Source organism: Armigeres subalbatus, chromosome 1 (assembly GCF_024139115.2).
Source record: "Armigeres subalbatus isolate Guangzhou_Male chromosome 1, GZ_Asu_2, whole genome shotgun sequence".
NCBI classification, from domain to species: domain Eukaryota; kingdom Metazoa; phylum Arthropoda; class Insecta; order Diptera; family Culicidae; genus Armigeres; species Armigeres subalbatus.
This window is the reverse complement of record NC_085139.1, coordinates 140,354,176-140,368,741: the sequence shown is the minus strand read 5'-3', so window position 1 is coordinate 140,368,741 and position 14,566 is coordinate 140,354,176. Positions and strand designations below refer to the sequence as shown.

The 14,566-nt window shown below is 41.2% G+C and overlaps 1 protein-coding gene across 1 annotated transcript; it reads left to right on the top strand.

Annotated features, from left to right (window-relative positions):
* Positions 1 to 10,639: 10,639 nt before the first annotated feature.
* LOC134205180 (alpha-amylase 2-like) lies at positions 10,640 to 14,318 on the top strand. Its single transcript, XM_062680190.1, has 2 exons — positions 10,640 to 12,236; positions 12,296 to 14,318. The coding sequence occupies exons 1-2, from the start codon at positions 10,761 to 10,763 to the stop codon at positions 12,305 to 12,307; spliced, it is 1,488 nt and encodes a 495-aa protein (XP_062536174.1). The 5' UTR covers positions 10,640 to 10,760; the 3' UTR covers positions 12,308 to 14,318.
* Positions 14,319 to 14,566: the final 248 nt, after the last annotated feature.

Here is a 14,566-nt window from a genome sequence, read left to right as displayed (position 1 = left end):
AAATTTATATACGCCAATATTGATAATATTTCCGAAGGAATGTCTTAAAAAAGTTGTAAAAAAAATCTCCAAATGATTTTCTGAAGAAATGCCTGTAATCTCCAAGAAATTTCCAAATAAATTCATCTAGAAGTCAACAAACACTAAATTAATTGAAAGAATCTAAACGCATTTATAAAGAAATTTCAGAAAGAATTCCTAAATAAATTTTTGTTGAAACTTCTATACTGCCCTCACTCATAAAACAGTAAGATTTTACTTTTCATCACTTTTGAGCTAGCCCAACCCGGGCAGAAGCCATGAACAGAATAATAAATCATGATATGTACTTGATTGATATAAGAGATAAAAGAACAGGCAACTATAAAAAAACACCGAAATATCATTTAAATATCAAGATATGCTACACATAAGAACAAGCTAATGGCACATGATATTGATCACTTATTACAAATAGTTTTTGCAAGTTTACGGAACATATAAAGATCCAATCAAATTAGCCAACGCACTAAATTTCGAATATTTCTGAATCTAACGTGAAATCTGTGTTTTTATGCGATGAACACTTTATACGTAAAGCAAGAATCCGTGCTGATACGAATAACTGGTGAGTGCCGTTTGCTTCCAATTTGCAGATACTGGTAACTCAGTGATTGGCAGAAACACAGATGAAAAGGGAAGCCCAAAATGTATGGTTTGGTTCATTGCGTATCGTGTTCTCACGTGTGACGAAGCCATACAAACAAAAGCTGTGCTATTCATAACTGAGCGGCATCTCAAGCGAAAGATGATGCTATGTAGGAATCAGTAACCCTGGTGGTAGGGTGGTGGCCGATCAATGAAAGAATGTGCAGGTTGAGGATCAAAGGCCGGTTCTTCATTTTCAGCATAATCAACGTCCATAGCCCTCACTCCGGAAGCACTCCTGATGATGATAAGGACACATTCTACGCTCAGCTGGAACGTGAGTACGACAGCTGCCCAAGTCACGACGTCAAAATTAGAGATGGGCAAAACGGATCACTTCATTGGACGGATCAGATCTGGGTCATTCAGTCTAATGATCCGGATCTTTCATACGGATCGGATCTTTGTAACATAACGAAAGGAGAATGCAGAATGGTGAAACGGTTGTCATTCAGGATCACACTTTTGACCCGTAGACAATAATTTTACCTTTCTCTCGCACACAAGCATATTTAACATGTGTAGAAGACTAAAATAAACTTGTTATTCTGTCATTTTCTTACAAATGGTTAGATAATTTGCTGATCTGGTGAGCCGGATCTTTTAAAAAGTGAGCTACGAATCATTCACTCACTTAAAAGATCCGGATCATTTTAACGGTTCCGGATCTGAACGCCCATCTCTAGTCAAAATCATCATAGGAGATTTGAACGCTCAGGTTGGCCAAGAGGAGGAGTTTAGACCGACTATCGGAAAGTTCAGCGCTCACCGGCTGACGAACGAAAACGGCCTACGACTAATTGATTTCGCCGCCTCCAAGAATATGGTCATTCGCAGCACCCGCTTCCAACACAGCCTTCCATATCGGTACACCTGGAGATTACCACTGCAGACAGAATCACAAATCGACCACGTTCTGATTGATGGACGGCACTTCTCCGACATTATCGACGTCAGGACATATCGTGGCGCTAACATCGACTCTGACCACTATCTGGTGATGGTGAAACTGCGCCAAAACTATCCGTCATCAACAATGTTCGGTACCGACGACCACCGCGGTACGACCTAGAGCGACTGAAGCAACCTGATGTCGCCACTGCATACGCGCCGTATCTCGAGGCAGCGTTGCCGGAAGAGGGTGAGCTCGATGGGCCCCCTCTTGAGGACTGCTGGAATACAGTCAAAGCAGCCATTAACGACGCAGCGGAGAACAACGTCGGGTATATGGGACGAAGTCGACGGAACGATTGGTTCAACGAAGAGTGCAGACAGATTCTGGAGGAGAAGGACGCAGCGCGGGCGGTCGCGCTGCAGCAAGGTACCCGTCAGGACGTGGAACGTTATAGACGGAAGCGGAGACAGTAGACCCGCCATTTTCAGGAGAAGAAACGTCGCCTCGAAGAAGCGGATTGCGAGGAGATGGAACAGCTGTGCCGTTCTCAAGAAACACGCAAGTTCTATCAGAAGCTCAAAGCATCCCGCAAAGGCTTCATGCCGTGAGCCGAAATGTGCCGGGATAAGGATGGGAGCATCTTGACGGACGAATGTGTGGTGATCGAAAGGTGGAATCAGCACTACGAGGAACATTTGAATGGCGCTGAGAGTACAGGCAGTGAAAGTCAAGGCAGCGGAGGAGATAACTACGTCAGGTCAGCGGACGATGGAAGCCATCGAGCCCCCACCTTGAGGGAAGTTAAGGATGCCATCCAACAGCTAAAGACCAATAAAGCAGCTGGTAAGGATGGTATCGGAGCTGAGCTTATCAAGATGGACCCGGAAAAGCTAGCCACTTGCCTGCAGAAATTGATAGTCAGAACCTGGGAAACTGAAGGGCTACCGGAGGAGTGAATGGAAGGAGTTATATGCCTCATCTACAAGAAAGGCGCCAAGCTGGAGTATGAGAACTTTCGAGTGATCACCATCCTTAATGCCGCCTACAAAGTGATATCCCAGATCATATTCCGTCGTCTGTCACCATTAGTGAAAGAGTTCGTGGGAAGTTATCAAGCCGGCTTCGTTGACGGCCGCTTGACAACGGACCAGATCTTTACTATACGGCAAATCCTTCAAAAATGCCGTGAATACCAGGTCCCAACGTACCATCTGTCTTTTGATTTCAAGGCGGCATACGACAGTATAGACCACGTAGAGCTATGGAAAATTATGGACGAGAACAGCTTCCCTGGGAAGCTTACCAGACTGATCAAAGCAACAGTGGATGGTGTGCAAAACTTTGTGAAGATTTCGAGCGAACACTCCAGTTCGTTCGAATCGCGCCGGGGACTAAGAAAAAGTGATGGACTTTCGCGCCTGTTGTTCAACATTGCCCTAGAAGGTGTCATTCGGAGAGTCGGGTGTAACAGCCGGAGTACGATTTTCAACAGATCCAGTCAATTTATTTGTTTCGCGGATGACATGGACATTGTCGGCCGAACATTTGCAAAGGTGGCAGAACTGTACACCCACCTAAAATGTGAAGCAACAAAAGTTGGACTGGTGGTGAATGCGTCAAAGACAAAGTACATGCTTGTGGGCTGAACCGAGCGCGACAGGGCCCACCTGGGAAGCAGTGTTATGATAGACGGGGATACCTTCGAGGTGGTCGAGGGATTCGTCTACCTCGGATCTTTGCTTACGGCTGACAACAATGTTAGTCGTGAAATACGAAGGCGCATCATCTATGAAAGTCGGGCCCACTACGGGCTCCAGAAGAAACTGCGGTCAAAAAGATTCATCATCGCACCAAATGTGTCATGTACAAGACGCTAATAAGACCGGTTGTCCACTATGAACACGAAACATGGACAATGCTCGAGGAGGACTTGCAACCATTCGGAGTATTCGAGAGACGGGTGCTTAGGACCATCTTTGGCGGTGTGCAAGAAGACGGTGTGTGCCGGCAAAGAATGAACCACGAGCTCGCCCAACTCTATGGCGAACCCAGTATCCAGAAGGTAGCTAAAGCCGGACGGTTACGATGGGCAGGACATGTTGCAAGAATGCCGGACAGCAACCCTGCAAAAATGGTGTTCGATTCCGATCCGGCAGGTACGAGACGGCGTGGAGCGCAGCGAACGAGATGGGTAGACCAGGTGCAAAACGACTTGGCGAGCGTGGGGCGTATTCGAGGATGGAGAGATGCGGCCTCGAACCGTGTATTGTGGCGTCAAATTGTTGATTCATTGTTATCTGTTTAGATGTAGACTAAATAAATTAAATGAAAAACACTGACTCCACTTATATGGGTACTTTGTAACAATTATTGTTGATTCGAATCTAATAAAGTTAGGCGAAACATGGAAATCTTTGGCATTTTTATTCCACTTCAAATTGTGTACAAAGTTTACAATACGAGGATTTGATATTCTATGCAGGCAAAGTAGTTTTCAATAGCTTTTTTGGTACTACATGTACGACGGGAACAAGAAGGCGAGGGGCACAGCGGGCAAGGTAGATCGATCAGGTGAAGAACGATTTGCGGACCCTCCGCAGACTGCGTGGTTGGCGACGTGCAGCCATAGACCGAGCTGAATAAAGAAGACTTTTATGTATAGCACACGCCATTCCGGCCTTAGTTTGGTAATAAATAAGTACTACATAAGATGGTGGTACTGAGATAGTGTTGTACTGAGAAGTAATGGGAGGTGTTCGGCGCTGGGAGATGTCCCTCTACAGCATCATGATTTTAAGTTGAATAAGCAGATGAATTATACACATTTTACTAACTAGATATAGTATATGCAAGGATTCAGCATATATTCCCGTCAGGCACTGACTTTGGTATAGCCCTGTAGAAAGGCAACCCCACCATAAAAGGTCGTACACGTATTACCTAAAGGTTAAAAAAAATGTATGCAGGAAAACTTACATGGTGAAGAGAGCCCCAGAAATGCTCATTACTAAGGGTTGCTGAGCTACGAGACGGTAATGTCCAAATTGCGGAATGCAATGTCACTAAAAGAAGAAAAAAAATATTTCCAAGAACGAGACCAATAAGTGATATTCATAGAGTAAAGGTTACAAACACCTATTTGGAAGTTGGGTGGATGTACATTCGGGGTTTTTAAAACAAATATATTAAAAATTTGTATTGTAGATGTTTCCAGTCCCAGTCTAGTTCACCTCTGAATACGTACGACAATAATTAAAGCAAGGCAATTGTTGAAGGGTGAAAAAGGATTTTCACCATGAACAATAACTGGAAGACTGATTAACTTAAAACCAAACTATCTCAACTGACGTATATTAATGCCTAGAAGTCCTATAGCTAACTATGCCTTCCATACAATGCATATTGAATTGATTGCCATAAACTAAACGACAGGGCTTTCTCCTTCTTACTGAAAAATTTAAAATCATTTTTCAAAGCAACTGGAAAACGAAGTCATATCCACAGCCTGCGCCCACCCGCCAATCGTTAGGGGTGAGAGGCTGAAAATTAGCATAAAGTCACCTGTCAACTGGTTTATATCGACAAATGCCTGCTGACTTGGCAGTCTTTCTCCCTCTTGTCGATCGAATCGGAAACAGCTGGTGGTGCACAATATACTATGGGTGATTTTCTCCCAGCCGGGTCTGTGGTGCTGTCGAAAGGGTACGGCGCACAAGTACTTCTTCCTCTTGTTTAACCATATCCAGATCTACTGCCGCAGGCAATCGATTGCACTTGGTTATAGCCAATTGAAGATGACATGTTGCGCGCGGATTCCAGTAATGTGCCGAACGGTTGTATGCAGCTTTTTATTATTGGACATATTTTTTATTGCCTGCTATCCAATGATTCAGCTATCATCAGGCCTCAATGTCGCTGTGGGGCGACGACGTTGGGAAATTTGCAATGACGGCCGCGGGTAAATATGAAGTGAAACTGGGTTTGTGGGATTGCAGTAGATTACGGTCATCGAAAGATGTGCGATCTCTGTACCGCACGGAATGTGATCGATTGAATATTCAAGGTTGAAGATTTAATCGCACTTTGTGGGAAAAGATGGAGGCACACACTTGATCTCTATTCGGTAGAAAGTGATGGGAATGGTAAATTGATTAGGTATACATTTTTTTCGGATTTTTTCTAAAGCCTCCATACTTAGTTGTTTTCGGTATATTGGCACGAATACCGTAACAGTCAATACGATGCTGTGTGCCCCCCTGAAAGGTGCGTTGTTTGTTATCTTATCTGCTTTCGATGTTAGCTATTCTTGATGTCCGGAATAAACACAGCGTTGATATCGTGTCTGATCATCACCTTCACCTAAGAAGCGGAAGGCAGATTTTAATACACTTGTTCATATCATAAGAACCTTACAGAAACTTTTTTCGGCATATATATTTCGAAATAATTAAAAGCAACTACTGAATCAAAATCTCACAATTTAGTATTATTTTAATACAGTATCTGCATAAAAAGCTTACATGTCTTGCAATAAACCCTGGCGCAATTGTATGTGCCAAGTGCTTATTTCATACAGTAATTGTAATATTTGTTTTTTTGGGTGTTCTAATGCGTGAGATCCGATTACGCATAATGCTCAAATACGGTGGCCGAAGAAGATACTCGAACAGCGATTCAATCCAGCCGTGAAGAGATCGTTTGTTAGCTCAGATTGACTGACCATACACTTCGTAGTTCCTAGTCGTCCAATGGTAATTATTATCCACTAAACGGTGTTGTTTCAGTATTTTTTTTTTGTTTTCCAATGATATTTTTACCCGGGTAGTCGTGTTCGAGGTTCCTAAATTTGGTGTTTAGCAGCCCCACGAGTAATCTTCGTAGAGCTTCCGTATTGCTCCCTTTTTTGAAGCGCCTTGCATTGGAGCTGTTCATGTTGGCTGCAGAGGAGTTCCAGCTCCACCGTATCAATGGACTATAGTCACTGGGGGAGACTGATTCCGGCCATCGCATCATATGCAGAATCCGGTCCTCTTGAACAAGGTGAGGAATTCTGTGGTCTACGGATGTGGTGGAAGCGTATGCGGTGCCTGGCCTCCTGCACACGATGGCGAAATGGGAGAATACCTCTGGCCAATTTGGGGACCCAAAAAGGTGCACGAATGAACTGCACTAACCGCTGCTTAGGTTCTTATACGCGTTTGCGCCGTATGCGCCAAATTACAACATACATGTTTTAATTTTTTCTGTTAAAGAGCTCGACGAATACTACTCGTTAACGCCATTATTGGAGAATCACTTTTTCAGATTACGGCAGATAAGAACCAGAAGACTTCCCGTATTACCCGACAAACGAAAAGGGCTGCTTTTTGGAGAACCGGAGATAGCGAGTTCGATTCTTGATGCGGTCTCGGCATGGGCGTAGCCAAGGGGGGGAAGGGGAGTCGACCCCCCTAAATTGTGGAAAGATTGCACGGGTACTGAAATGAATTCCCTTAAACATGTGCACTTTACGATCCAATCATATACAGAAATAGGTGGTTGAAATTCAAAAGATTCTCAAAACTTATTAGGGCATCCAGGAGCCATAATATATGAAAGTTCAAAACAACTCGAAACATTTCGTACTCAAAAATTCTCCTTGAAATCCTTCTAGAAGCTCCACTGGGAACTTCTGAATTCCTCCGGAAAGTTATCCACAAATTCCTCTGAAAATCGTTCGATAATCCTTCTCATGTAATTGTAATTCCTCCTTATCTAGAAACCCCCCACTAATTTTTTTTAGGAAATTCACGAGGAAATTCCTTGAAGATTTCTTTTCTTCTCTCCAAGATTTACTTCTAGATATTTCTTCGGTTATTCTATCTTCAGGAAAAATCCGGCATTTCCTTCAGGCGTGCATTCGAGAGTTCCGTCAAGAATACATACGAAATTTCTTCTTTTTTTTCAAGAATTTATGACGGAAATCCTCCGATTTAGCTCCATAATTTCACTTGTAAATCTATAAGAAATTCCTTCGGAAATTCTTCTAGGAACTTCTCCGGGCATTCCTCTCGGAACTCTTCCTTTAATTCCTCCGGGATTACTTCCAGGAAATTTTCCGGGAATACCTCCAAACATTCAATAGCATTCCAATCTGGAATTCTTTTCGCAATTACTTCAGAATATCCTTCAAGAAATCCTCTAGAAATATCTTCATGAATTTCTCCTAGAATTCGTCCAAGTATTTCCCCAGAAATTCTTACAGGTATTTTTTCGGGAGTTTCTTCAGGTACTTCTCCAGATATTCCTTCAGGAATTTTTCCGGGAGATTTTCCGCGGAAGTGTACTACAATTCCTTCCGGACTCGGAATTTACTCGGATATCTGCCAAGAGTTCTTCCAGAAATTTCTTCGGAACAATCCGCAGGGATTTTCTTCAGCAATTCATCTGGGAATAATTTCAGGATTCCATCTGGGAATTTCTGCTTTAATTCCTCCTGGTATTTTTCTGAGCATTCCTTCAGACATTTTTTCGGAAATTCCTTTAGGAACTTCTCTAAGAATTATTTCAGGACTTCCATGTGGGAATTCCTCCGGAAGTGCTTGTGGGAGCTCCTCCGGGAGTTCTTCCAGGAGTTCTTCCAAAAAATTCTCCGGTAATACCTCCAGGAACTTTACAGGGAATTCCTGGACGATAATTGGCAGGAATTTAACGGGAAATGGGATTTCGGAAGTTCCTTCAGAAATATTTTTTCTCTTCATCTATGGTATTCCACCGGATATTCCTCTGACGTTCCACCAGTAGTTCCTTTGGGAATTCAATCAGGCTTTCTTCCAGGAATTCATTTAGCATTTCTTTAGGCATTTATCTACAAATTCCTCCAGAAGTTCCTCGGAGAATTTCTCTGGGAGTTCTTACGGGAATTCATTCGGGAGGTTCATTTAAGAATTACGGAAGTTCCTTTGGGAGTTCATCCTAGAATTCTTACGAGTTCCTTCAGGATTTCCTCCGGAAATTCTTCCTGTAGTTCTTCAATAAATTCCTCCAGAAGTTCTCACCGGCAGTTCCTCCGAGAATTCCTCTGATAATTTCTCCGGAAATTCCTGCAGAAAATCCCCCGAGAGTTCCTCCGGAAATTACTCTGGGAGTTCCTCCGGGAGTTCCTTTTCAGATAAAAACCCGGAGAAACTGCCGGTGAAACTCCCGGAGGGATTCTCGTAGAAACTGCTGGTGGATCTCCCGGAGGAATTCTATCGGAAGAACTTCTGGAGTAATTTCCAGCTTAATTTTTGAAGAAAGCCTAAATGATTTCCTGAAAAAAAGCCTGAATAATTTCCTGGAATAGCTTCTGGTGGAACTCCTGGAGGAATTTCCGGAGAAACTCTCGGATGAATTGCTGGTGGAATTCCCGGAGGAACTCTCGAAGGAATTTTCTGGAAGAATTTCTGAAGAAACTCCCGGGAGAATTTTCAAAGGAACCCCGGGGAAACTACCAGATGCATTCTCGGAAACAAGAGAATTCATCTTATAGACAAATCTCGTCTAGCTGAAACCTGTGTTGGGGTTTGTAGCTGGACCATCATCATCATCAGAGGACCTCCCGGAGAATTCCCTGAGGAGCTCGCAGAGAAATTTTCAGAGGAGCTTCTGGTGGAAAATCTATATAAATTCCTGAAGAAGCCTAAAATAAATTCCAATTCTGCCGAAATTCCCGGAAGATTTTTCAGAGGAACTGCCGATAGAACTACCGGAATAATTCTCGAAGGAAATCCTAGAGAAATTCTTGGAAATGCCGGTGGAACTCCTGGAAGAATTCCAGGAGGAATTTTCGAAGAAACTCCTGGAGGATCTCCCAGTGGAAATCTTGAAGTTTCCACCGGAATTCTTTCAGGATTTCAATGCGAATTAATCTAGGAATTCCTCCGAAAATTCCATTGGTGATTTCATTTTCGGTATAATTTCTATATAAATTTCCGGTGGAATTCCTGGAGAAATTCTTTGAAATTTTCACAAGAAATTATTTGAAACAATTCACTGAAAATTTTATGGAATTTACACAAGAAATTCGAAGATTTTTTTGTGGAATTCTCAGGAATGTTTACTGGCAATTATGCGGAATTTCCACGGAATATTCTTATTCTTATGGGAAACAGCCCGAAATTATTTGAATTATTGCAGAGAATTCTGCAGAACTTATAAAGAAGTTCGTGAAGATTTTCTTGGAGTAAATAATGGTGGAATTTTCGGATCAATTCCCGGCAAAATTTATTGTGGAATTCCTAAGGGTGCCGAAATTTTAATCTTACTTCCGTTGCAAAATCTATAAATGCAAATTTACCACCATTCCATTTCAACAATTTGGTTGATAAGAGCAGAGATGCATAAATAACTAGGGTAGTTAAAATTAAAAATCACCCTTTCTCGTGTATTAAAATACAATAGAAGTCGGCCATACAATTTGAGTTCATAGTCCGATCCGGCCAATTTTCAATAGGAATCTATGAGGCAAGATTTTCCGTCAAAAACTAGTTGATAGAAAATCGTTTAAGAGTAAATGCACTGTGAGTCTACGGGCTTCTTATAATAATTCGTGTGTGGTACACTTATTGTTCGATAAAGGCAAACATTGCGTTACACTTTCCTCCCATACTCCCATCAAATTTACTATCGTCATAATTGTTTTACTTTTCTTGATGTGTGTAGGAAGTATTAAAATGTTGTACTAGGAATAAAGTGTACACGTGACTGTGGTGAGAAACTGATAATGCCCCATCATAAAAAGAATGCCCTACGAAAACAAACAAATTGATTGAACGATGCTACGCTTCAAAGATTACTAATCGCTCGTCAGTATAATTTGCGTGAAGAACAAGCCATGAATTGACGAAGAAATTTGACGCGCCGTTCTTGCCGCGGGGTAATAATAAATAATCTGAACGTTATCATGCGGTATAGGGTAGACCCTCTGGTTGTGGAAGCATCTCCAATTTACCAATTGGATCTCATTCACAGTAATTGGAGTGTCCCATAAAATGAACGTTCATCCTACTACCTTGAGTTCATCAATTCGTCTCATGAAACTTGCTTTTTATTGTTCTGATGGAGTCGTGGTCAGTTTGTCGTATAAGATCGATGTCTAAAGAGTAACATTGGTTAATAACTTTAATCGCAATAGAACATCGAATATAAAAAATTTAAGATGAAATTATTAGTTGGCTTTTTATTGGGATTTATGACGCTAGTGCGGGCACAATTTGATCCAAATCAGTGGATCAACCGGAGTGGGATAGTGCATCTTTTCGAATGGAAGTGGACAGATATTGCTGATGAATGTGAACGCTTTTTGGCCCCCAAAGGATACGCAGGGGTTCAGATATCACCTCCGACGGAAAACTCGATCGTAAAGGATCCCAAGCGACCATGGTGGGAGCGATATCAACCGATATCCTACAAACTCGAGACTCGATCTGGCACAGAAAAGCAATTTGCGAACATGGTCCTTCGATGCAATAACGTCGGAGTGAGAGTTTATGCCGACTTGGTTATTAATCACATGGCCGCGATCACTTCTAATGGTGGTACGGGTGGATCTACAGGCAATGCAGGAGCAATGCAGTTCCCTGCTGTGCCGTACGAGCGAAATGATTTCCATGAGCCTTGTTCTATCAATAATTACAACGACGCGCAGCAGGTTCGCAATTGTCAGCTAGTTGGGTTGCCAGATCTGAATCAAACAACACCATGGGTGCGCGACAGAATCGTAGATCTGATGAACAAACTGATTGATTATGGAGTAGCAGGATTTCGAGTGGATGCAGCGAAACATATGTGGCCAGCCGATTTAAAAGTTATCTTCGAAAGAGCCAAAAATCTGAATTCAAGTCATGGATTTAAAGCTGGTGCTCGTCCGTTTATAGCGCAAGAAGTGATAGATTTGGGAGGTGAAGCGATTTCGCGCTATGAGTACACTGATTCTGGAACTGTCACTGAGTTCCTTTATTCAGTAGAGATCGGACGAGCTTTCCTCGGTGGCAATAAGCTAAAATGGTTGAGCAGTTGGGGCATTCCCTGGGGCTTTATTTCTTCACAATTGGCACTCGTATTTGTTGATAATCATGACAATCAACGAGGTCATGGTCCAGGTGGAAGTGGTATTTTGACTTATAAAAATTCTAAGAGCTATAAGATGGCAAACGCATTTATGCTAGCTCATCCATTTGGTATACCTCGCATTATGAGTTCGTTTGCATTTGATTCGTCGGATCAGGGACCGCCTCAGGACGGAGAAGGTAATCTCATATCACCATCAATTAACGCGGACGATAGTTGTGGGAATGGATGGATTTGCGAGCACCGTTGGCGACAGATTTACAACATGATTGGTTTCCGTAATGCCGTCGTGGGTACTCAAATGAATGATTGGTGGGATAACGGAAACCAGCAGATATCTTTCTGCCGTGGCGGGAAAGGATTTATTGCATTCAACTTGGATAGCTATGCATTTGATCAAGAGTCTCAAACATGCCTCCCGAATGGAACTTATTGTGATGTAATCTCTGGTAACATAGTGAACGGATCCTGTACAGGCAAAGTCATAGCTGTTGGCCCAACTGGTTTGGCGAAGATCAACATTCCTGTTACCGCCGAAGATGGTGTGCTGGCGATACACGTTAACGTAAGTTCGGTTCAATCTAATTCCATTGTTATAAAACTTATCCCTTGCTCTATTTCCAGGCTCGTCTTTAATGCTGATCTGGACCTGTACACAGTTCAGTGTACATAATGCTTGCATATAAACAAATTGGACAAATCAGACATCATTTGTCAAAACCACGGTTTCCCACATTCGATTATCCACAATTTTCTACAGACCTGATAAATCACTTAAAAGGGACCAGGTCTCAGTTTTATTGCGTCGTTAAAAAGCGATCCTACCTCCATGAAAACTCTGGATGCTTGCAGAGTTACCGTTACCGTTAATCCTCGGTCAGTTCATTCAGGATAGGCAAACAATGCTCAATAGGGGCATATTATGGTTCTTTATTACAGTAAGTGGTGTGGCATCTGCGCGCCTCGTGTGGACTCCACGCAAATTGCTGGTCGTAAAAGTCAATGGCAAGCACCAAAAAGACTGATGCACGTGAAACGTACCTAAGGAGCTGCCCCACCGAAGGGGGAGAAAATGCAAAATGGTTGATGTCCAGGCATGTTGAGGAGAGCTCACCATGACGTGATCACCGAGGTTCGCTGAGAAGTGAACCTAATTAATTATAGTTTTAAAGCTAAATGCATTATGCAACTTCTATTGAATAATACTTGAAGACTATGCAAATATCGTAATCATTAGTTGTTCTGAGTTATTCAATTGCAAGAAAATTGATTTCCCATTATCTTTATTGAGGTACATATAGAGTATAATCATGTCGCTTAGAGAATAAAATCTATATAGTTGAAGCAGCAGCATTAAGTCGGAATGAATTTCACATCAAAAGCTGCAATTTTGTACATGTAGGTATACAGCACGGAATTTTCTACTGAGATCATAGTTTGAGCAACGATATTTTAAAGAAAAATAGAACAATTCTGATGTGATATTCATGTTCTATTAATCAATATACACGCTAACTTTCACTTAAACTCAAAACTATGAGTAGTTCTGCTTTTGATAACAATTGAGTAAAATTTCCGTGGGAAGGAAAGAGACAGCAATACAATTTTACTCAGTCACTGAGTAGATGAAAATTAGAGTGTATATCAGAGGGCCCGCTGCGTAATCAAATCTGATTTTTTTTTAAATATAATGTCTGCTCTGGCCGCTGGCTTTGGGGCTCTAGTTAGAAGTTATAAGTTAAGGTGAATCTGGACCTGTTTCAGTGTGGCCAATGGATATTGGATTTCAAATTTCCAGTTTTCCCGGTTTTCTCTCGATATTTTGCAAAATTTCCCGATTCCAAATAATATATACCTCTTTGAAAAAAAAAAATCCAAAAGCCACGAATTTATAAAAACCAAAAATAGAAAAGACTTTTTATGTAAACAATTATACTGCAACTGCAAAATTAAATGCAAAAGAGTGGTTTCGGCTTGCTAAATAACATTATTTGCTTAGCTCTCTTAGTGTGATTTTTTAAGTATAAAATCATGACAAATTATTCAGAAATTGCGATTCTGCAGGAAAATATCGCGAATATTTTTTTCAAGCAAAACATTATTTTTCAGGCATTTCAATCGTCAGAAAAAAATATTCTTAGCATAAAGGCTTTTAATTCAATCAATCCGCAATCCATTTTTCACAAACTTAAAATTTTCACATATTCCATACGAAGAACGTGGTTGAAATTATCGTGGTTGGAAATTTTATAATTGAAATATAGATATTGATATATTCTCACAAACTTGTATTAAACATTTCGAATAAAATAATTTAAACTTTTTCAAGTAGCAACATAGCTTATCGTTTGATTTATTTAGGATACTTACCATACATACATGCATACTTTTAATATTCGTTATCATAACACTTATGCATCTTGAAGATCGTAAAAGACAAATTTGATTTTTTTGTTGAATACCCAAAACCTATAAAATAAGATTATTGTTGAAACGAAGGCGTTTTCGAAGACGAATCGAATTTACTAATTTAAAATTAGGTCAATTTCAAATCAGATTAAATTTTAAAAAATGCTTAAACACGCTCACAGTAAAATTTAAAATTATAAATTAATTTCTAGGGTTTATGAATTCATCAATACATGACCTATTTTTCCAAGATTTGTTCGCGTTTTCAATATGTTCGAAAATTTTAGGCTCTGAAATAGAATGGAACGAGCCTACCAGATCTCTTATGATTTTATAATTTTTGAGATTGCTGCACTCATTTTTACAAAGAGATAAATGCAAAGTTTGACATTTTCCTGGTGGTAATCAAAATTCCCGGTTTTCTTGGTTCACTGATCACCCTGACCTTCGCACAGTTGCAAGCAGTGTTGGTAAAATCTCATCGGT

Bases quoted from the DNA above. Each gene is read 5' to 3' on its own strand.
- LOC134205180 (XM_062680190.1), top strand. From the start codon at position 10,761: ATGAAATTATTAGTTGGCTTTTTATTGGGATTTATGACGCTAGTGCGG.